The 23,125-nt window shown below is 35.2% G+C and overlaps 2 protein-coding genes across 8 annotated transcripts in view; one reads left to right on the forward strand and one right to left on the reverse strand.

Annotated features, from left to right (window-relative positions):
• The window catches only part of LOC144968551 (uncharacterized), a 328,253-nt gene that overhangs the window by 18,407 nt on the left and 286,721 nt on the right, over positions 1-23,125 (forward strand). For 6 of the 7 annotated variants that reach the window (XM_078907026.1, XM_078907023.1, XM_078907022.1 and 3 more), the window contains 2 exons: positions 974-1,101; positions 1,699-6,611. In XM_078907026.1, the coding sequence (XP_078763152.1) occupies positions 974-1,101; positions 1,699-1,983 (413 nt within the window). In that variant the 3' untranslated portion in view covers positions 1,984-6,611. Of the gene's footprint in view, positions 1-973; positions 1,102-1,698; positions 6,612-23,125 lie in introns of those variants that run through there. The other variant, XR_013644601.1, reaches the window with a different exon arrangement.
• LOC144969657 (apolipoprotein D-like) lies at positions 17,494-22,875 on the reverse strand. The gene is made up of 3 exons (XM_078908798.1): positions 22,617-22,875; positions 20,154-20,331; positions 17,494-17,869 (listed from the first exon to the last, which is right to left on the reverse strand). Exons 1-3 carry the CDS (start codon positions 22,734-22,736, stop codon positions 17,610-17,612), a joined length of 558 nt encoding a protein of 185 aa, XP_078764924.1. The 5' UTR covers positions 22,737-22,875; the 3' UTR covers positions 17,494-17,609.

The following is a 23,125-nucleotide window of genomic DNA, read 5'->3' on the forward strand; positions in this document are numbered from 1 at the left end:
TGTGTGTGTGTGCGTGTGTGAGTATTTTTGAATCAAACAGTTTTTCAACTGAAAATGTTCAAAAAACATGTTTTTCAAGAGCACGGTGGTATACTTTAAAATGTCTCTTGAGTGTGGTGACACTTACTCATGGCCTTTTAAAAGTATCGATCTTGTTCCGTGAAAATGTCGAGGCACAGGTTTTAAATGGACCATGATATCTTGGTTGTAAACTGAAATTGACTGCATGCTGAACCGGCCCGAATCCTGCTTATAAAGATACTCTGGCTGAGAGGGAAGCAGTCAAATGTATAGTTTTGGGAGATTATATTTTTTTCCTTGTTAATCATCTCCCTGTTATGCACTATATTTTATGTCGGTATGGACTAGGATGAGAAAATTGAGCTGAATGTCAAAACGACCATGATTAAAACCTTTAGATCTTTTGTAGATTAAGACATTAAGTCAAATCTATTTAATGATAACATTAAGGTAATGTTTATCCCTCAGAGACATAAGGCCCAACGGACAGTACCGATTGTTTGCAACCCTTTAGACAGGTCGCTAGTCTGTCACAAAGTAACCCCCCCCCCCCTCCCCACCCAAGTTCTAACTAATTAAGTTACCAAGTCAATGGTGGGTGGACAGAGGAGTCAAAAAATTTCAACTGCACCTTAAATCGTTATCAGTCTTTTTCCTTATGGATAAGGACAGGACACTACTTATCACAGATAAATCATCTGACAAATTTGACTATCCCCACATGACATGCTGTGATCTACCTACCACCCATGATTTCTATTGCAATAGAACTCAGTGCATCTAGACATCCAGAAACCCTGATTCTGATAGTTTTATCCCACAATATGCAACAGGAGATATAGATAATGTCATCTTGTTTTTGGCTTTGCCAACCATACATTATCATGACCGTCATTCCTTTTTACTTTGTAAGGTTCATTCAGCGTTATTTACATTGTACTTTATTCCAAAGGCGGCGCTAAACTGTCAGGATCTCGGTCCAAGAATACAATAGAGATAGTCTACGATCGTCGTGAAGTCTCCGAGCGTTGTCAAGGACCAGCTGAGGATGTTCTGGAAACTCTGGAACTCTATAACGAGGTTGGTAGAATTTACCTTACATAGTTACCAATGCACTTCATGTCAGGTGGCACATAAGGCCAACATTTTTACATAGATTCTCCAGTTTTATACAGACAGCCCCAATTTCTTTTCCCCCTTTGGACAGGACACTACTTATCACAAATTACTTTTCGTGAGATATGAAAGATACCCGATCACTGCTGGATGGATGGGAGTATCAACATTTTTATTGACTGCACCCGAGATTGATATTAGGCCCTTACCTTGTGAGGTGCTTGCTCTCCCCACTGAGCTATCCAGACCCATGGTTTGTTGAATTGTAGGAAAATATTTTATGCGTTTGTCGAAAACGCAATGAAATTCGTAGTGTGTTATGCCTCTCAACGCTGTGCAACCCAGGATAGTTCAAGCAGTCCCATACGTCTTTCTAAGTCATAGAACTCAATTTAAATTTTAGTTTTTAAAAATATTACGGAACACTTTTAAAGCAGATAAACAGAAAAAAGCCCTAACTGAATGTATTTTAATGGCTTAGTATTCATATCCTAGATTTTAGGTGAACAATTATGATTAATTTATTAATTCCTTTATTTTTTTGTTTGCATTTATCTTCAGTCAAATAAAACTATAAAGAAAATTTTGGATAAAGCCGGGCAAGTTCAAGGGTCAATCCAGCTAATTTTAGACGAGGAACAGAAGTTGAAAAGGGAAGTGACGAAGGCGGACCCTGACGGAAAACTTGGTCCCGAGCCATTGCGCATGACAACGGAGAACTTGATAAAATTACGGAAACTTCCGGATAGAATAGACACAATACAGCGATATACAAATAAAACGTTTGAGGATATATGTAAAGGATCAAAACCTTTGTTTGAAGAACAGTCACTACAAACATTATAACACTTAAGAAATAAATAAATAATCTAATTCGAGAAATGTGACCGATCTTCTCAAAACGGTATTGTGTTAGAGTGAACAAAATACCAAAAAGAAATTCTAGTCTTGAAATGACCGGAAAAGTGAGACTTTAGTTATTCATTTTAATTAGATACATTGTCATTATAACAAACCTTTAAAACTTAACACTAGCCTCTTGTTTCAAACTATAAATTGAATCTTCAGCATCTAAATCACAACTAAATACCGTTTTGAGGCTACAGATCACAAATGTCCTGAGGTGGAGAACCATCGCTCTAGGTTGGCAAATAGATAATAAATATTGACTCACTATTTTTTTAGCTTCAGCTTTTTCTTTTTAAAGAGGTTTTTCTAGTAGTCCTTCAAATCCATGCGGCCCATGGAGCGGCGTTATCTCGGTTTCTATATCATGAACCAGAAAATAACAATTTCTCTCTACCCCTTAGATAAGACGCTATGTAATCTCAAAGTACTTTCTGACAGATCTAAATGGCCCAACTACTCAATAACAACTTGGTTGACAGGATGATGGGAGGGTTTTTTTAGAAAAAAAATCTTGATATAGACGGAGTTGATTCTTGTCCCATTGATTGTGAAACGAGTGCTCAACCAACTGAACAATCACCAAATGTGACACGTTGGCTCAATGCGAGGCGGACCATTTTCTAATAATAATAATAATAATAATAATAATAATAATAATAATAATAATAATAATAATAATAATAATAATAATAATAATAATAATAATAATAATACTTTATTGCATCCCAAAAAGGAATTTTTTTATACAGACGTGTTATAATTTACACAATAAGATAAAAATACAATGGAAATAGGATGTATATATAAAAAAAGGAGCAGCTTTATAATATGAATAATTTCAACACTGTAAAATAGTTAAAACTGTCACCATAAATTGAAAATTGAAAAGATTGCAAAACAAATAAATTAATAAATTAATATTTATATTTTTTAAAAGTAAAAATGAGAAATAATTATATAAAATGATTATTGCTTGTTGTTATAAAGCCTAATACTGGACGGCAGAAAAGATTTTCGGTGTCTCTCTGTTTTCGTTGAAATAGAGAAAGGGCGACCACTTCTTTCTGACATAATAATTGATGGTCTTAGTGGATGATACTGGTCATTTAATATTTTAGTTATTTTATTTATACAAAATTTCTCGTATAAAAGATCTACATCGTCAACATCATTTATATAGCGTTTAATGGATTTTTAAATATTTGAATTTAAAATTTCGATTCTTAAAATCATAACCTCATTAATTAAAGCAAGAAATGAAGCGAGTAGAAAAGCGTCAGAAGACAATAGTGAATAAAAAAAAATTCCGCGGCGATGGGGGCTGGTTGCACACTTTCAATGAGTTTGGAACCGGAAGAGAGGAAAGTGTGATGTCACGACTTTTCTGCCTCTTTCCTCTGTACGTTTAGCTAAGAAACTCACAACATTGCCATCCTAAAATATAGATAGAACGAAGTTGACGTCACTCGTGTCTTTTAAAAAATTGTTTTTAGCCATACATGTTTATGAGTAATTTTCACTAAACGGTATTAACCAGACAATAGATAGTGTGCCTTTGGTAAGAAATTCACAACATTGGCATCCGGAAGTATAACTGACAAACACACAAAACTGTGTGTAACTATGAACGTTTATAAGTTGTTAATACAGTTTAGTGAGAATTGCTCATAAACATGTATGGCAAAAAAAAAAAAAAATAAATAAAACAAAAACAATAACAAAGACCTGAGTGACGTCAACTTCATTTTATCTACACGGGAATACAGTTTTAAAAATAAAATGCCAATTCTATACTTACATGATAGTGCCGCCATTAGGTAAACCAATGTTCTCAATCACTAAAATCAGAAATCAAAATTGAATTAAACATTAAAAAAAAAAATGAATAAAAAATATCTTTATTCTTTTATTTTGAAAGAGAACATTTATCTGTCACATACATATACAAAATTGAAAATTTTAAACGGCCTTGAATTTGAGATCAATTTACTCCCGGTGGAAATCCTCTTTAATGGGAGCGATCTTAATTCAAGTTTCGTCTTACCGAGTCATCGATCACATGGTCTGTTCTTGTCCAACGATTGGATATTTCTTAATAAACGTAAACACGCTGCATTTTGTATAAAAAATAAACCTATGTAAATATACCCATGTATCAAGAAGAACAAAATAACCTATTTTTTACCATAGTGATATTTGGAAAAATTGAACACTTTTCACTATGTGAGTCATATTGCAATGAGACCAATAACCTCGATCATATGGAAAGGTAATATTATGGGTCATCCACATTGTAAATAAATAATGAAAGCCATCCAGCTCTTTAAAATTGTTAGATTTTTGCAGGAAGTGGGATTCTGTCCCGCTTTAATAACTATGAGCCATTCACCCCTCCTCCCACCCAATGGGAGCGATCTATATTCATGTTTTCATCCAACCGAGTCATCAATCACGTGATTTGTTGCTGTTCAACGATTGGACATTTCTGAACAATTGTAAACAAGCTGCTTTGCTTATGAAAGTTGTAAACATACCCATGTGTCAAGCTGAACACAATGACCAATCGTAATGTTAGATAGTTCAAAATCTGTGAACACTTTTCACTATGTAGGTCACTTTGAGCACATTTTGCAAGTGACCAATGACCTTGAGCACACGGAAAGGTAATATAGATCATGCCCATTGAAACCTGTTAAAAACACGATATTTTTCATATATCAATTCCTACTGTATAGTCATGGACCTTGGCATTTTTCTTTGCAATCAAAATAAACTTCTTAATGCTATTTTTAAATTTTGAGTGGGTAGAGATGTGTGAGGTTACATCATTATTTGTGCTATCCCGAGAACATGTCATATTTTCCGGTTTTTATAAAGTCGTTTCGTCTTTCCACAGCTGTCAAATTGTATTATTGGCACTTTTGTTTTTCTATTGCTGAAGATTGTTAAGCTTACCTATAAGAATAGTTGTTGTACAGAACAAAATTAAGAAATAATGATTGTTATCGCTCCCGCCTCGGGGTTGAAGTAATATAGACTTGCTGAAAACTTTGTTGTGATTCATTACCTCAAAATGGTAGATAATTTGTCGGGTTGGATTAGATGCAGAATATTGAATTTATAGACAAAATAACCGATTTGATCTTTATTTTTTTGGGTTAAATTTAGGAAATGTGCTATAATTTATTAAAAGTGGAAAAAACTAAAATGCAATATTTCTGATTATTTTCAATTTTCATGACTCTTTCCATAATCCAGTACAACCCGATATAATACTGTTTAGATGGGATGGGTTACATTAACATTTATAGGGTTTTAACCGACGTGCACTTATTTCCAGGTTGATAACACAATTCCTTATGGGCTCATTGTTGTAATGGACATCTCAAAAAATGACTCAAAATATTGTTCATTACAACAATGTTAAACTAGGCCCATAAGTGGGTTGGTTCGGATGTCAGGCCTGCGGACAGAATCAACCATAAAAATTTGGTTGCACCTCCATGGTTGTGATGGGGGAATGATCACAAATGAAGGGGAAAATGTCAATGTATGTTCTAATTTACGTCATGTTCTTGTTTCTAAGATTTTCAGAATTTGCAATCATTTTTGACAATATTCGAATTTTTTATTATTGATAAATATGACGGATGTGATAAATAATATTTCACTGGAAATATAATGATTCGTTTGCTACTGATTCAGTCCCCTTAGATTTTTGTTTGTCTATTTGTTTGTTTATGTTTTAATGCACAAATAGAACTCTACAATGAGGACTCGTCGTTTGTTGACCTTTTTGTTTTGTTGAGGCCTATTGATTTTTGTAAGAGATTAATAGGTTTTGCCCACCTTATTTCCTCTAAAAACCAATATGCCTGAAGGCCATAACCACACAGTCAAATCTATTGAATTTCCAATTTAGGAAGCCCAAAAGCTTTCAGCTGGCCGGCATTAATGTTCAAGAAAACCATGGCCCTACCACTTAACACTGACCAAAAAATTTCGTCTAACGACAAGTCTTTAAATACAAAAGAAAACAAATCATGAGTTGTATTCAAAAGATCAACGAATGGGGTCATTTGTTTCCCTGAGCGCTACAAACAACAACTCTCTTGACGGTGCACTAATCTATAAATTATGACGTAAAAAGACAGTGTCAGGGGAAAAGTTAACGAAGGCTACACTTGCGCCCGTAGCCTTCGTTATCTTAAAGCTTGTCAGTTGGACTTATATTTTGACGTCATTTTTAGGTAAATGCGTTTCGTGAGTTGTCGTTAGTATTACACAGGAAGCAAATTATGATTTCATTAGTTGTACTATTGAATACATTGATTTCTTTAGATGTTTTGTTTGATCTTGTATTTTGACGTATCTGTTTTGTCAGTGTCAGGATATGATTTTACGAAGGCTACGTTGGCTATACTAATGCTTAGCTTTCAGTGGAAAAAAAAAGCATTTTCTCAGTATCACAACATATTAAAATGTTTATGGATGTAAATTTGTTACCCACCATTTCAATTCAGTATTATGCCACGGTGAATAAAATGTCGAAATATGAACTTAAATTGAGATTAGTCAAATATATTTTAGATCAATGTTTTCTACAAGTAATGTATCTAAAATGACGTTGTCTTGGATTATGAATGCTTGCTTTTGTCCCGGTCCTTTCCCCGAGTCCTTTACAGAGAGGGAACTGGGTGGGGTTCCTGACAGGAAGGTACTCACTACGTCTTCTATCCTCCTATATCTATTTTCCAACTTGCTTTCTGTCTTTGTCTTGGAATGAGATTATTTGGTTTTGTCCTGGTCCTGGTCAGATGCCCTGGCTGAGAGGGAAACATTCAAATGTATAGTTAGTTTTGGGAGGTGATATTTTTCCTTGTAAATCATCTCTCTGTTACGCACTGTATTATATTTTCTTTATATTATATATGGTTTGTAAAACATTTGCGTGTATTCCTCTTTGTGGGGACCTGTGCTTGTGTCTGGATGAGACTTTTGGTGATCCCAAACTAAGTACTTTGATGGTGTGCTCTTGGAATTGACACCTATTTGAAACAATTCCCCTTTGTCTTACCTTTTCTTGGTTGCTTTAATTGTAATTCTAGAACTTTTTACTATCCCATTTTCTTCCTATTTACTGGCACTGATATGACCTTAATGTGTTGCAAGCTCCGTAAAACCCTCAAAACCAAAACCAAAACAAAACAGAGAGGGAAACAGTCAAATGTATAGGCATAGTTTTGTGAGCTGACACACACACACACACACACGCACACACACATATATATATATATATATATATATATATATATATATATATATATATATATAATATAAGAGAGAGAGAGAGAGAGAGAGAGAGAGAGAGAGAGAGAGAGAGAGAGAGAGAACGTCGACGGTAGGTCACAGTCTCCGAATAAATTACAATGCCCAATCAGAGAATCTTATGTTATATGTAATGTTGATGCCCCTTTAAACACGATTAACCCTTTCTCCTCTGTAACTACAGGCAACTCGCTTTTATTCCCTTTTCGTGTCGAAAACGATTTACCTTGCATGACTGCAAATACGCCCGCAATATTCAAACCCCACCCATTCATTCTCAATCATTGCTTTAATGAAAATGGTATGGGTAGCTGCAAAACAGAAGAATAAAAGGAAAAAAATATATAATCACGTCATAGTAAAAAACGGTCATGAGACTGAATACATGCGATGGGGAAAATGTTGCATTAAAATAAATTCTCTGACATGATCTTAACATTTGGAAGAGGGTAATGCTGAGCAATTAACATATAATAATTAACACATTATTTATAAAAGTGAATAAATAGTAAATGTTCAAATTCCCTATTGATGCTGTAGTTTAGATATTTTACCCACAACAATCCACCAGCCGGATATAACGAACCAACACACAAAGCAATGAGTAACCTTAAATGTTAAAATTCTGATTGATACAATTTAGTGAGAACTAATCATAAAAAAGGCTGACTAAAAACAGCAACAAAGAGCTGACTGACGTCAATTTCGTTCTATCTATAGTCCTCCACAACCCGGGTGATCTTTCTCGAGAAAAGACTGAGATAACCCATAGTTCAGCCACAGGGGAGCGCGCGCAACTTGAGCAGTAGGGGCCAAGTTTCTGGCTAGGTTTCCTTACCTCCCATAGTGGGCAGGGAGGTACTTACTGTTTTTTTTCTATCCCCCTATATCTGTTTTCCAACATGCTTTCTGTCTTTGTCTTGGAATTAGATTACTTATTTTTGTACAGGCCCTGGCCGCATACCCTAGCTGGGAAGGAAACAGTCAAATGTATGGTTAGAGTTTTGGAAGATGATATTTTTTGTCTTGTAAATCATCTCTCTGTTATGTACTGTATTGTTTTGTTTACATATTATATTATATGATTTGTCCCTCTTTGTTGGGACCTGTGCTTGTGTCTGGATGAGACTTTTAGGTGATCTCAAACTATGTACTTTGATAGTGTGCTCTTGGAATGAATCTACATCTGTTTCCTATTTGAATAAATTCACCTTTTACCTTTTCTTGATTGCTTTAATGGTAATTCTAGAACTTTTACTATCCCATTGTCTTCCTTTTTACTGGCGCTGATATAACCTTACTAACTGTGTTGCAAGAGCCGTAAAACCCCTAAAAACAAAAACAAAAAATCTAGCGAGTCCTCTATATATACAAAATGTTGCTCTTCGCTGGTCACAGATATGCAAAAGAAAGCGAAACAGGCCAAAGCAGACAATGCGAGCGAGGGACATGCATTTGGAACTGAGTTCAGAAGTCCTGTTGATCTCTTCGCCGATTGGCCTGTGATGAAGTCCTGTGGTGATCCTTCATTGTTTCCTTTCTCACAAATGGGCGCAAAAAGCAGTTAGTAATCAGGATGTTAGCGTTTTCAATGTATTCCCTTCATGTTTTATGTAAACTTAACTAAATTTATTCCCTATCCAAATACCTAATGTGTTCAAATTATGGACGATAAAAAGCCCCCCCCCCCCCCCGCCCCCGAAAATAAAAACAACTAACAAACAAGCAAACACAAAACAAAACAAAAAAATCAAACCGAAACCAAATTTTTAAGAACCAATGACCCCCCCCCCCCCCAACAATAAAAAGAAAAGAAAACAACAAAAACACAAACAAAACAAAACAAAAAGAAGACATGCCGCCCCCCCCCCCCCCCCCCCCCCCCCCCCCGAGAAAAACAACACAAATATTGAGCATTTATATAGCGCAATATCCACTAAACGTACTCAAAGCGCTTTATAAGGGGTCCCTGGCCAACAGCAATATTTAACCTGTGGGCCGGGACATGACGCCTTTTAGGTGATATTATAATTGTTTTTTTTTTGGGACAGAGACAACGCTGTTAACGGCCATCTACAAATTCAACGTTATATACAAAACAACATCAACAACAAAAAACAACAAAACAACAACAACAACAAAAACAAACAAAATAACAAACGAAACAACAACATAAAAACCAAACAATCTTGAGGACAAATTCCGCCGGGTTGTACACAAAGCGCTGTATCTATATGGAGGATCCAAGCCATCAGCGACACTTTACATGTAGGATGAGAGCTACGAGACAGCTTCTTTTTCGACAAAGACAACACTGTTACTGCCCATGTACTTATTTTAGATCTGTGTGCGGTGAGTGAATGTGAGTAAACAGTCTTTTCCAAGGATTCAACTTTGCGCCGCCCAAAGCGAGACTTTAACCAGGGACCGACTAGTCCGAAGAAGAGTGTCATACCTCAAGATCAAATGGTCATAAAAAAGATTTTAAAATGAGAAAAAATACCGAAACAAAACAAATAAACAAAAAGACACCAACAAATAATAACAACAAAAAATATAATAAAAAAAATAGTTATAAAACATTAAAAAAAAAAAACCAACTCCCCCAAGCGCACAAACAAAACAACAGTTTTGAGAGTTTTTGACGAGATGACGTCCATGTTAAGCCATCGATATTTGAAGAATGAGTTTTCTAGCCAAAATTTTAAAATCTGTTTTATCAGAGTATGACAGCAAATTTGCTAGAGCCATGTCCCCTTGATGTCCACCAGTCTCTGTTTCATTTAATGAATTCCTAACCCTCGTATTTAGTGGGATGAAAAACAGTCATTACGTTCGGAGGAAAATATGATCGTATAAATGTAAAGAGTACTATCGGTGGATTGGTATCGATCCGGTATGGCAGATAGATGAGTACTATAGCCTTCATTTGGTTCACGTTTCTCTTATCTTATCCTTTCTCTCTCTCACTCACTCTCTCTCTCTCTCTCTCTCTCTCTCTCTCTCTCTCTCTCTCTTTCTCTCACTCTGTCTCTCTCATTATCTCACTCAATATCTCTCTTTCATGATCTCACAGTTTCTCTCTTTCAATCGTCACACCTTTAAAAGTTCCCCTTTTCATCTTCCCAATTTAGTTGCATGTTCGAACATGTCGGTATAAAAAAGCAATCAAAAAGAAAAAGAAAAACAAAACAAAAACAACCAAAGAAAAATAAGAACAATATAAAGAAAAAAACAAAACAAAAAAAAAAACAAACAAAAAAACAAAAAACAAAACAAACCAAAAAAACAAAAAACAAAAAAACACAAAAACAAACAAAACAAAACAAAACAGCTACAACAACAAAAAACCCCAACAAAACAAAGTTTTGATATTCTCCCATCTACTGTTCAAGTTTTTTTTTCCTCGATTTTTCAAAACACCTTTTATTTCTGCAACAACCTACGGACCTCTGCTTATTATATTACATCACTGAATAATTCGTAATGTACCTACGTAAACACTTTGATTTTATAGCATGCAGTTTGTATAATTTCCAAATGGCGCTTTAGAAGCAATTGTCAGCTTTCCGGCTCAACCGATAGATGAATATTACCTCTACCACGACGATGACGACAACGAAGACTACGAAGAAGAAGAAGAAGAAGAAGAAGAAGAAGAAGAAGAAGAAGAAGAAGAAAGAAGAAGAAGAAGGTGGGTTACATATAAAAGAAATAAAAGATGAGCTTTTATATTGAGCAATATCCAATAAATGTGCTTAAAGCGCTTTACAAGAAGTCCCAAGCCAAGAAGACCAAGCATGACGCTTGTGAGGCGCTATTGCATATTTTTTCTCTACATGGACAAGGCTGTTATCAGCTAGGTACTCAGTTATACCTGAATGCGGTGAGAGAATGAGACTTTGCGCCACCAAGAATGGGATTCGAACCGAGACTTAAGGCGAGTGTTATACAACAAGACCGCAAAAACAGAACAGACGGAGGAAAATATATAAAAAGACATACACGTCGGAAAAGTGAAGTTTACATAAAGGAAAAGAATAGGACGGAGAAATTAAGTTCACCCAAAGGAACACAACAATAAACAAAACACGACGAAAAAGTAAATTTTACACAAAAGAAAAGAAAAAAGAACTCTTTTAAAGTAAATAGTTTCCCAATCCTACTGGGTACCTGATAGGCTTAATACAGTATAATAACAGTCATACACACAAGGTACAAAAACACCATCGGGGTTGTTGACCGACATAAGAATCAAAATCCAAATGAATGTCAAAATCTGAGTAATATATCATGAAAGACCAATATATCATTGGCCGACAGATTTATACAACGAGATACTCAACGAACGTCTTTTTGCGTGCACAACAACCGAAGAGCATACAATCCTTTTTATTTTAACCAGGTTAACTGCCCTACTCTGGAAAGACACATTTTTAAAAAATGGCCAGAAAACTCGTCCTTCAAATATCGATCGATTTAAATAAACCTCATCTTGACAAAAAAAAAACCTTGGGAGTTAAGGATGACTCCAGAAGGTCCCAAGTTTGAGAGTCTTTGCCGAAATAAGGGTCATAAAATGGCTTGATGAAAAAAACCTCCCCCAGTAAAACGTCCATCATCAATCGTGGCTTGTGCTCTTGAGCACGTTGCCTGTCAGCTGTCTCCACGAATCACGATCCCCTGCGGTGCGCATGAAATCTGTGTTGCTTTTTAAATCACTTTTGGCCATTCTTAGGTTATTTAGATATGTCATTCTTTGTCTTCCTCTAGCTCTCTTTTCTTCGATCATCCCAGATGTTACCAACTTCTCAATTCCGTCTCTTCTCCAAATATGTCCCAGAAACCGTAACTGCCTCTAAATATAACATAATATGTTTCCACTACTTTCATTCTGGTCTTCAACGTTCATACATCACTCTAAATCTAAAAAAAAACGATAATAACGTATTTGGTATTTTCTCGTTTTTACTATTTTTGTTGAAGAAACGTGTTTAGTTTGAAAGGTTCTGATTAGGGGAATTTTGTTCTTTTTTGAAGCTCCTATATACATTGTTTGTACATTTATCTTTTTATCAACCACATAAAACACTGTTGATCTATCTATTTCCAGTTCGACGACAACCCAGTTTCTCTTGGCTTGAAAACCTTCACTTCAAAAATCGGTCAATTAAAGTATCAAATATTTTGACAGTTGGGAGGCGTCATCTTCATCGATCATTATAAAAGGTAAACAAATCCTGTAAACAACTGTGTTATCGCTTGCTTCGAATGGTAGGAAGAAAATTGATAAAGATCCGAATTTGGGACCAGGTATTTTTGTTATGGAGAGAAGCGGGAGGAGAAGAAACGGTGGTGGTAGTGATGGTGGAGGAGGAGGAGGAGGAAGACGAGAAGACGACGACGACAACGAAGAAGAAGAAGAAGAAGAAGAAGAAGAAGAAGAAGGAGAGGAATATATAATAGAAATAATAATGATTATGATGATCATGATAGTAATAATAATAATAATAATAATATAATAAATATATAATAATAGTAATAATAATATGTAATAATAATAATAATAATAATAATAATAATAATAATAATAATAATAATAATAATAATGATAATAATAATAATAATAATAATAATAATAATAATAATAATAATAATAATAATAATAATAATAATAATAATAATAATAATAATAATAATAATATAATAATAATGATAATAACAATAATGATTTAAGTTATTTAGCTGGCATAAAAGTAACATTTCATAGTATCTCATCATAATTTTTGTCAGATAGTTCATCCCTATTTATTACCGTATTGAGGTGATTGGTTACATTTGCCAGTGACCAACGTCACAGAATCACCAGATTTCTCTATTTTTCATTAGCTAATTTCACTGGTCGCATGATACAAAGGTCTTATTTTCCTGGATTGCTTTTTGATCAGTACCTGAGGCACACAATAATAATATGTTATTCGTTCGTGGACAAGAAAATCGGATTATGAGATAAATAATATTTAAGCAACCTATTACTTAATATTTACTCTGAAACGATGGTGTGCGAAAAAAATCTATTTTATCACGCTCTTGTGATTGACATTTTAATCTTTTGTGTCATGCAATGAACTGTTTCCTTTGATGAGTTTTGATGATAATAACTTAGATGATGAAAGCAAATAATATTATTACATTATGCAAAATGTAATATTTTGATGTGAAGCAAAAGTACAGAGAGATGTGAGACAAAATTATAGTCCTTTCCTTTCAGCGTTAATCAAAGAGTTATGATATAACTTTATTCAGTTCTATTTCATTACAACCGTCGGCTCAGTTATAATGTTTTACCTCTTAAGCGAAGGGAAAAGGGTTCAATCCATGGGTGCCGTCAAGATTATTTTCTGAGCCCCATTTTGGACCAAGCAGTGTTTGGGTAGTAAGTTTGTTAGAACTAGCAGGGAGTACGGTGGGGTAGATAATAGAAGCCGTGCAATTAACTGTCCATTTAACGCTGAAAGAACCCCAAAACAATAGGTGGGCCTTATGGCTATCAATGACAACTGCATTATAACCCCAATTTGGGGAACCTATCATCATCAAGGTATTATAAGAGTTCATGTATTGATCTTGCCAAAGGGCAGTTCAATGCTACATCATAAAGGCAAGGATGATTTTTGTGTGTGCATATATGTATATCGATATATCTGGGTTAAACCCGCCTTGTGAAATATATTGTTAATTTCAAAGAAATCTCAGGCTTGATATTTTTCAACAAATTGGAGATCATCTTGATACGTTGTTTGTCGGAAGGCGTCTAAAGTAGCTTCTAAAAGGATACAACACGAGGGTGGGGCTTTATTAGAATTGTCTGTGATTTGGTCACTGTGTCCGGTTAGTGTCGCACGAGGCGAACAATTCTATCAACTAATCTATCAACATGCTGCAATTTCACACGCAAAACAACTTTTGAAAATGACAATATCAATCTAGATTATGAAACTCGCATAAGATGCAGTCCACTTACCACTCCTATTGATACGAGGTGCTGCTGTATAGTCTGGTGGTATGACGCTCAGATTTGATCTGCATGTCATGATCGTGAGACCTGATTTGTGTAGTACGAAGTTGATTCCCTAGAAAAATTCTCTTTGATCATATTTTCTCATCAAACCCCTGTGTAAAACGAGTACCTAACCGATAACAATGTTGTCTTTTTTGTCCTCATGATAAGTGCTGCTGTTGGCTTGGGCCCTTTGTAAAGCGTTTTGTGTACATTCAGTGTATGTTTTCTGAATAACACCCAGGTTCTTTGTAGATATCACGTTTTAAGACAAGTGACATTACGTGCAAGCGTACTCTCGATGTTCGTGCTTTCAATAAAGTAGAGGCTTTTTGCCATCTCGACGGGACTTCATTCAAGTCTGTCACGAAACTAACATGTATACAAAAGTACAACTGGGCTAGATGGTATTTTTCATGTCGCAAGCGTAAAAGCAAGTCTGTCAAGCACTTAATCGGAATCGACGGGAAATTAAGACGGATTGAGAAAACGTCTGGCGACAAAATCCGGTTTGCTGAAAAAGTACATTGGACAATAACGACACAATGCCAGCTGTTGACTGATTTCACAGTTTTGATGACGAAAGCATCACAGAATTATTAACACATTTGCCCTTTGTAAAGTAATGATGACACCTACATCACCTGCTGAGATTGGATAAATACGAGAAGAATTATAATATCTTATTAGAGCGTTGAAAAAGGTCACCCTTCCTTTATTTCATTTCCGGTCCATTTCGAACTTTTCTTTATCATGTATTTCTCTAGTACTATCCTTCTCATTATTGATTATTCCGGAAATTACATCTCTTGTTCATTCCTTTTATTCGTTCAACTTTTTCCTAGCGCTAAATAGCGTTTTTTTAGACTGTTGTGTCCTCATTGAGTTTAGTCGCTGATTTTAAAGTTTCCTGTTTCTTTGTTGAATGTATTCCTGTTTCTCCTACACGTTAAGTGTTGTTGTTGGCTAGAGACCCTTTGTAAAGCTTTTTTATCACACTTAGTGGATGTTGCACTACATAAATAATCTAAGATGAATCAGGGCACAAATTGAAATTCAAGTCAAAATTATCGGATTTACAACATAATCAGAATATTTTTGTTATTTCAAGAAAATCAATTCACTCTTCTACAGAACGAAATCACATTAAGTTAATTTCTTTTCATAATTTCAATGTTCTGCTGTTGTTTTGATGTCACATATTCCAGTTCGAGGTATAGGTCACCTTTTAAACATAATGTTGAATTTCTAGGGTTTTCTCTCTTTCTTGTAAGGCCGTCGATTTAAAGGAATTATTGTCTTGAGTCAACGCCAAGCCCTCGTCAGGCTGGATCAAAAACGTTTCACAGTGTTTTCATGTAGATAGAGCAAAATATTTTAAACTTAAATTTAAGAAAACAACATCATTCTGTTTTCTGCACATCCGTCTGTAGTGTTTACTTCTTCTTCTTCTTCTTCTTCTTCTTCTTCTTCTTCTTCTTCTTCTTCTTCTTCTTCTTCTTCTTCTTCTTCTTCTTCTTCTTCTTCTTCTTCTTCTTCTTCTCTTCTTTCTTCTTCTCTTCTTCTTCTTCTTCTTCTTCTTCTTCTTCTTCTTCTTCTTCTTCTTCTTCTTCTTCTTCTTCTTCTTCTTCTTCTTCTTCTTCTTCTTCTTCTTCTTCTTCTTCTTCTTCTTCTTCTTCTTCTTCTTCTTCTTCTTCTTCTTCTTACGCGTTGATTTTTTAATTTTGTTTTCTTTGGCTAATGGCAAAATTTGAAATAAGATCTGGAAAATGTATATGAAGCAGTGACGGACAAAACAAGAAAGAAAAATACAAGAAAAAAAAGCATCCCAATAATTTGCCTGCCTTGAGAAGGGAAAATTTGACATGATTTATGTACAATTTTGGTAAATTGTCAAAATAAAGCCAACTTTTGACCATGACCTTGTTAAGAAGGCTGAAGTACTTTATTTAGTTCAAGAAAACCAGTGCTTTCAGATAGTGGGTGATTTAAAGAGAATTTACTGAAGTTTAGATCAATATTATGAGTAAGATGACTCTGTGAGATGGTGATCTCCTTTTTATGGTGAGTATAAATAAAGAGATGCCTCAGATCAATATAATTGACCAAGACACGTTCAGGTCCCCTAGAGGATCTAAATCTGCGGTTTCTTGGTGAGCACAAATGGATTTCTACTAATCTATATCGAAATTGAGCTGTTCTGAAATTGGATATTACCGTTGTCGTTGTTGTCATCGTCACTCGCTGTTATTGTTATTTAAGTCGATATTTTTCCTTTTATTCCGTTGCCATCATCATCACCAAAATATCGTTTTCCCCGTCATTGCTATTGTTGTTCACTTGTTTACTCCTTTTCCTCTTCCTCCTCCTCCTCCTCCTCCTCCTCCTCATTTTCTCATTTTCCTCCTTCTCCATCATCATCATCATCATCATCATCATCATCATCATCATCATCATCATCATCATCATCATCATCGTCGTCGTCGTCGTCGTCGTCGTCGTCGTCGTTGCCATCATCATCATCATCATCATCATCATCGCTACCAACACAATGCAGACACCACCGTCGTTATCACCAAAAGATCATGATCGCCACCATCTCATCTGACAACGCAACGACACACCATTGTAATCAACAATCACAGGGACAAATCTTATTTTGAAATCGAAATAGAAACTAGACTTAGACCTGAATAAATATTTAACAAATTATAATTTATTACGAAGTTTATTCTAACATTCATGCATTCAACCTCACACAAATCAATCCATTGACTCTCTCACTCTTCCCACATTTCAAAACATAATGCATATCACAGTTTTCAAAATATAAAAATTTCATATGTGATCTGAGGTGTCCCTAGGGTAATATGTCGGAGTAACCTAAATAAAGGAAATCGGATTTGAAGTCATGACGAATTTAGAAATCAAATTTAGAAAAATTGACATCCTAGAAGATTAAGAAACAAACTTATTCTCCCAATTATGACATTTGTTTAATCTCAAATTTTATACGTTATCCTAACATTTGAATTTTAACCATAAGGCCATTGCGACATAATACCGTCTGAGACGACTTGCCACATATTATATATTTGTCTAATCATGGCGAATGAAATAAATAACATAGTTACTAAGATGAATGAATGATACGATGTAAAATGGCGATACTCTTTTAAGGAGGACAATCGGTCTGGTCGCTGACCTTGAACTTTGAAACGTCGACTTTGTAAGAAGCTAATTCATCCTTCAGTTGTTGAGTAATAGCTGGGTCCAAGATCATGTTCCTGGACAAAACCCATGCGAACTCGACGTGTGCTAGGCCAGCAATGCTCTCACAGGAATAGATGAGAGTGTAGTTGTCGTAGTCTGTGTGGATTACCCAGTATTTTCCATAGGGAGTTCCTGCAGCAAATCTCACCAATAGCTTGGTTGTTGACAGAAAGGAAAGCGGAATTAGTCAAATTATAATAAAACAGAAAGAACATTCTGTCTCAATTGTGACCCACCATGTCAATCCAGTATTATGTCGGAATGGACAAAACAAATAAAATTAAATTTAAAAGAGTTTTTAGGCCAATAGAGCCAGAGTTTTTTTCCGGTTTCTATAGTGTGAAACAAATAATAACAACTGCTTTCTGTCCTTAGGATAGACATTGGTCTATCACTAATTACTTTTCATCAAATCTACTGACGACGCTACCCAATTACTGCTTGGTGAAGAGGGGATCAGAAAAAAAAATCGACTGCACCCGGGATCGATCTGGGTCCCTATTCGTGAGAAGCGAATGTTCTACCAACTGAACTATCAGGATCCCCATTAAATTCAGAATAAAGTCAAAGTTGTGAGCATGATGAGTGTTTAGTATTAAGTTTAAGATCTAATTTTATATGTAAAAGAAATAAAACTCACATTCCTCAATGAATACATTGTATCTCAACTAAAATTTTATAACTTCAGCTCAAAATTAAATTTTAAGCAACCGGCTCTACTTCTTTATGTAGTAGCCCTCTTTCACGGAGGATCACTCCACTTTTTAAAAATTCACATGAAAACAAAGAAACAAACATAATATAACATTTTAATTTTTACTGAAGTTCCTATTCTAGTCTGTCGCACAGAGGGAAGCGATTCTCAGCTTCCTTATTCTGCAGAGCAGGCAAGCAGATTGTTCCAGTCTTATTGCAGGTGGAAAGAAAGATTATTTGGGCGTTTCTGTTCTTGCATGTGGAATTGAAAAAATATGATTATGCCCCTTTGTTCTTCTAGAATTTGGTCTACTTACTTTTACTATTGAATTGTAAATTAATCCAAGTCTTTGAGTCAATTGTGAGGCGCATTAGTTACCGTATAAGTCGTCCACAATGCGCCTGGCTGCTCTTGTTGCCATTTCGACAGCATTAATGTTGTTCTGATGGTAAGAGTCTCAGACAACGCTGGCCTACTCGAGTGTTGCCATGATTAATGTTCTGTAACAATGTGTACATATGCTTTTTTTGATTATCCTTTTAGGTTTTGGTGAGTGAATGGACTAGTTTTGTTGACTTTAGATAAAATGTGTGTAATGTGGTTAATCCATTTCAAATTATAAGAAATTTCCACTCCAAGATTTTGCTGATTCAACTTCCCCAAGGTTCACTCTGACATGATAGCGTTTTGAGAAAATTGCTCACAATACGAAAAAATAACAGATAGAAATAAAATTTATCATAAGACCTATAATGCTTAACACAAAATTTTTAAAAGAAAATTGCACTCATAAGAGTAATATCGAGAAAAAGTATGTTAATAAAGAGTTAACAACGATCATGACCCCTCCCCCTCCCCGTCTTCCACACACACACACACACACACACACACACACACACACGGCATTTGCAATCCACCACCTCAAAAACGGAATTACGTCCGGTTATCTAAAGGTGGAAAATTTAATATATACAGAAATAAAGCATTAGTCTTGGTTTAGGTTGGTTCATTTTATTGAGAAGAATAACGGTTATAACATTTCATCTAGTGCAAAAATTCAACATATTCAGTTCTTGGTAACCATTTAACTTTACATTCATTTTTCAGCACCAAATCCAACCCGGCATAATACCTATATGAGAAGATAGGTCCTATGTAAACAATAGTCCCTCCCCCTTTATTGGTGGTGTATTATATAATAAAAATTACATCTTTCAACACAGCATCATTAGATACCATGGCCTAGGCATTCCATGAAGGAATATGGATATTCCATTAAACTAACCTTTTATTTCAATAGGAATCACCCATGTTGCCCAGAGTAAGCAAATTGGGGCTAATAAAATTACCCAAGGAAAAAATAAAACGAAGGTGACTGAAGCGGGGCTCGGACCCTGGACCCTCTGGGGCACAGTACAATGCCTTAACCGATCGGCCATTTCACCCGGAACATTGATCGTATGCTGGAATAAATTCCTCACTTGTTCAGTAAGCTATATCAATCTTATCAACACACAAAAACTATGTGTAATCTTTAACGTTTATAGTCTGTTAAGGGACTTTTGTGAGAACTCACTAAAGAACGTGCGGTATAGAAACAATAACATAGAGCTGAATGACGTCAATTACATTTATTCTAAACATTTATATACACAATCCCACCCCAACCCCAACCCTTCTCTGTTTCAGTTTCTCTCTCAAGATATAGGTATTACTGATTAATGTTAGAAATACAATGATACAAACCTTGCTCATTATCGTCGGGTCTATAAGCCTCTCCTATGGCCTTGACCTCTTGACCGTTCTCAATACCTCTATTGTAGACCTCGATGGTTCCATCAGACTTCATTGTGTACTTGGCTCGGGTACATTTGCCCGTCTCAAACGTCGTAGGGAATACCAGTATCTCATACCAGTAACCTAGGTACTATGAAAGAAAATGAAAAATAAACAACTATTATTTTAACCAGTTAACTTCAGTACTCTAGAAAGACACGTATCTAAAAATTTGTCCAGAAAACTCGTCTATCAAGTATCCATCGATTTAAATGACCCTCATCTTCGTAGGAACTCACAAACCTGGGACTTCGCGAGGATATATAATCTATTGAAACTCGCTCGAAAAGACAACATATCTCCCTGGATCAAGTAAGCTGCGCATAAAATTTCGATTAAAAAGAAAAGAAGAAGAAAAAGAAGAAGAAAGAAATACATTAAGAAGACTCCCTTAATTTTGAATTGATCTGTTGATAAAAAAAGTCCTCTTTCAAAATATCACAGTGACAATAATCTGGAGCAGATATGAGCTGAGAAAAATAGTTCTTTGTTTCGTTGTATTTTTTTTTATCTTTGAGGCCAACCACTCTAATTAGATTCTTAATCGGTCAAACATGTATCTTTCTTGCTTTGTTTTTGACGAACATGGAAATTCCAGAATAAAATCTAAATTCTAACCCGTCGCCTCAAAACGTTTATCATGTCGTGGTGATTGTAGATGGCGAGTCTTTGTGGTCTTGTGGTATAGCACTGGCCTTTGGATCTGTAGTTCCCTGGTTCGAGTCCCGCACTAGGCGGCGCAAAGGTGAGTCCTTGTAAAAAGGCTCTTAGCTCACATTCTCTCACCGCACTCATGTGCAAAATTAGGGCCCGGTGGGTAGCAGCATTGTCTCGGTCGTAAAAAAAAACAAAAAACATCGCTTCACAGGCGTCATATCTCAACTTACACCTAAAGTGTTGCTGTTGACCGGGAACCCTTTGAAAAACTCGTTGCGCAGGGTAATTGACATAGAGACATATATATATATATATATATATATATATATATATATATATATATATATATATATATAATAGAGAGAGAGAGGAGAGAGAGAAGAGAGAAAAGAGACTACATAAACTGGCACATATATATATATATATATATAATATATATATATATATATATATATATATATATATGCCAGTTATACCAAACCTGTATAAAAGTCACGATATATCGAAAGTTTCCAAATTCGCGTTTCGTTTCAACAGTGCAGCGTTACTAGTATAAGAAGGTACCGCATCTGGATGAATAACAAATGATCAATAGGGACAAAGTCTAGAATATTTTTTAAAAAATTTATTTATTTATTTTGCTTCTAACAATGTTACATATTTTTTAGTACGAGCAGAAACCATAATATTCCATTTATTTCCAAAGATGACTTGCCTCCAATGTAACCGGACATGAATCCCCTGTCCCCGCCCCCCCCCCCCCCCCCCCCCCCCCCCAAAAAAAAAAGTGTTTTGAAGCGATCACGTGATCAAACAATCGACCTGAAATTTAACCAATTCACTGCCGTACTTTGGAAACGTATTTGGCCAGAAAATTCATCCCTCAAATTACGATCGATTTAAGTGATCCTCATCTTGGCAAAAACTCTCAAACCTGGGACATGGCGAGGTCTCCCTTAAGTTTCAGGTTTGAGAGTTTTTGCCAAGATGAGGGTCCTTTAATTTGATCGATATTAGAAGGATGAGTTTGTGACCAAATTTTTAAAAACGTATCTTTCCAGAGCACGGTAATTAACTAGTTAATAAATTCAATATTAATTTGTATGAAGCCAGTATGGATATTCCGTTCTAGACTACGCAGAAACAACGCATTATTAAAATGAATTCGATTATCTACATACTCTTAAAGAAAACCGCAATCTAAATATTTATCCTTGCGGGAGCTTTCTCTTTAGGTCGTTTTTTTCACAAAACCGCAGAGACTTAAAATAAAATAATAATAATGATAATAATAATAATAATAATAATAATAATAATAATAATAATAATAATAATAATAATAATAATAATAATGGACTCCTATAGACTGTGCGTATCCTCAACCACGAGGCTCTTGGCGCTTTACAGTAACACAAAATAATATTCAAGAAAATACATGATATCAAAAAAGAAATGTTTTAAAGGATTTCTTGAGCACAGACAATGATTTGGACTCACGGATAATACTAAACACTATAGATAGTATGCGCTTGGCTAAGAAGTTCACAATATTGCCATCCGGAAGTATAAAGAATCGACACACAAAACTGTGTGTAGTCATGATCATTATAGTCAGGTTAATACAGTTTGGTGAGAATTATTCATAAACGTGGATGGCAAAAAAATAACAAAGACAATAGTGACGTCAACTTCGAACTATCTATAAATGCCAATGCTCACCTTGGTCAAATCTAAGTTTTCCTGTGTTTTAACAGTGGGGCATCCTCCAAAACTTGGCACTTGGGCTACAACAAAAACCAGAACAGCAAAAAGTAGCGTCAGAATTAAAGACTTATACATTTTAGAATAAAATTATGTTTTGCTTTTCTCTCTTATATGTTGTTGTCAAACGGCAGTTTCCCTTTATAAGATTATTACAAATTTAAAAAAAAAACGTTTAAACTAAAGGTAAATAAAAGTAGTGTTCGAAGGTTTACACATTAAATAGTCTCTAGCGATGGCTGAATAGTTCTGGCAACTTGGACGGAAATTAAGATTTATAAATTATAGAGGTATCTGACTGATGATTGCAGACATTTGGCAAGGCTTATATTAAGGCAAGCCGAATGATAAAAGTATTACGATGACTTTAGGAATTCCATTGCACCAAGATTGTATAACAGTTTCATAACCGTGGGTTGTTGTATAACACGATTTATACAACGAACGCTTTAGTCACTTGAATTCTA

Source organism: Berghia stephanieae, chromosome 3, assembly GCF_034508935.2.
Source record: "Berghia stephanieae isolate SIO BIC M18660-M18661 chromosome 3, UCSD_Bste_1.3, whole genome shotgun sequence".
Lineage (NCBI taxonomy): Eukaryota > Metazoa > Mollusca > Gastropoda > Nudibranchia > Aeolidiidae > Berghia > Berghia stephanieae.

Bases quoted from the DNA above. Each gene is read 5' to 3' on its own strand.
- LOC144969657 (XM_078908798.1), bottom strand. From the start codon at position 22,736: ATGTATAAGTCTTTAATTCTGACGCTACTTTTTGCTGTTCTGGTTTTT. The intron at 20,332-22,616 runs GTGAGCATTGGC...TTTCTTTCATAG, and splicing joins AAAACTTAGATTTGACCAAG to TACCTAGGTTACTGGTATGA. The intron at 17,870-20,153 runs AAGGTTTGTATC...CCTTTCTGTCAA, and splicing joins TAGACCCGACGATAATGAGC to CAACCAAGCTATTGGTGAGA.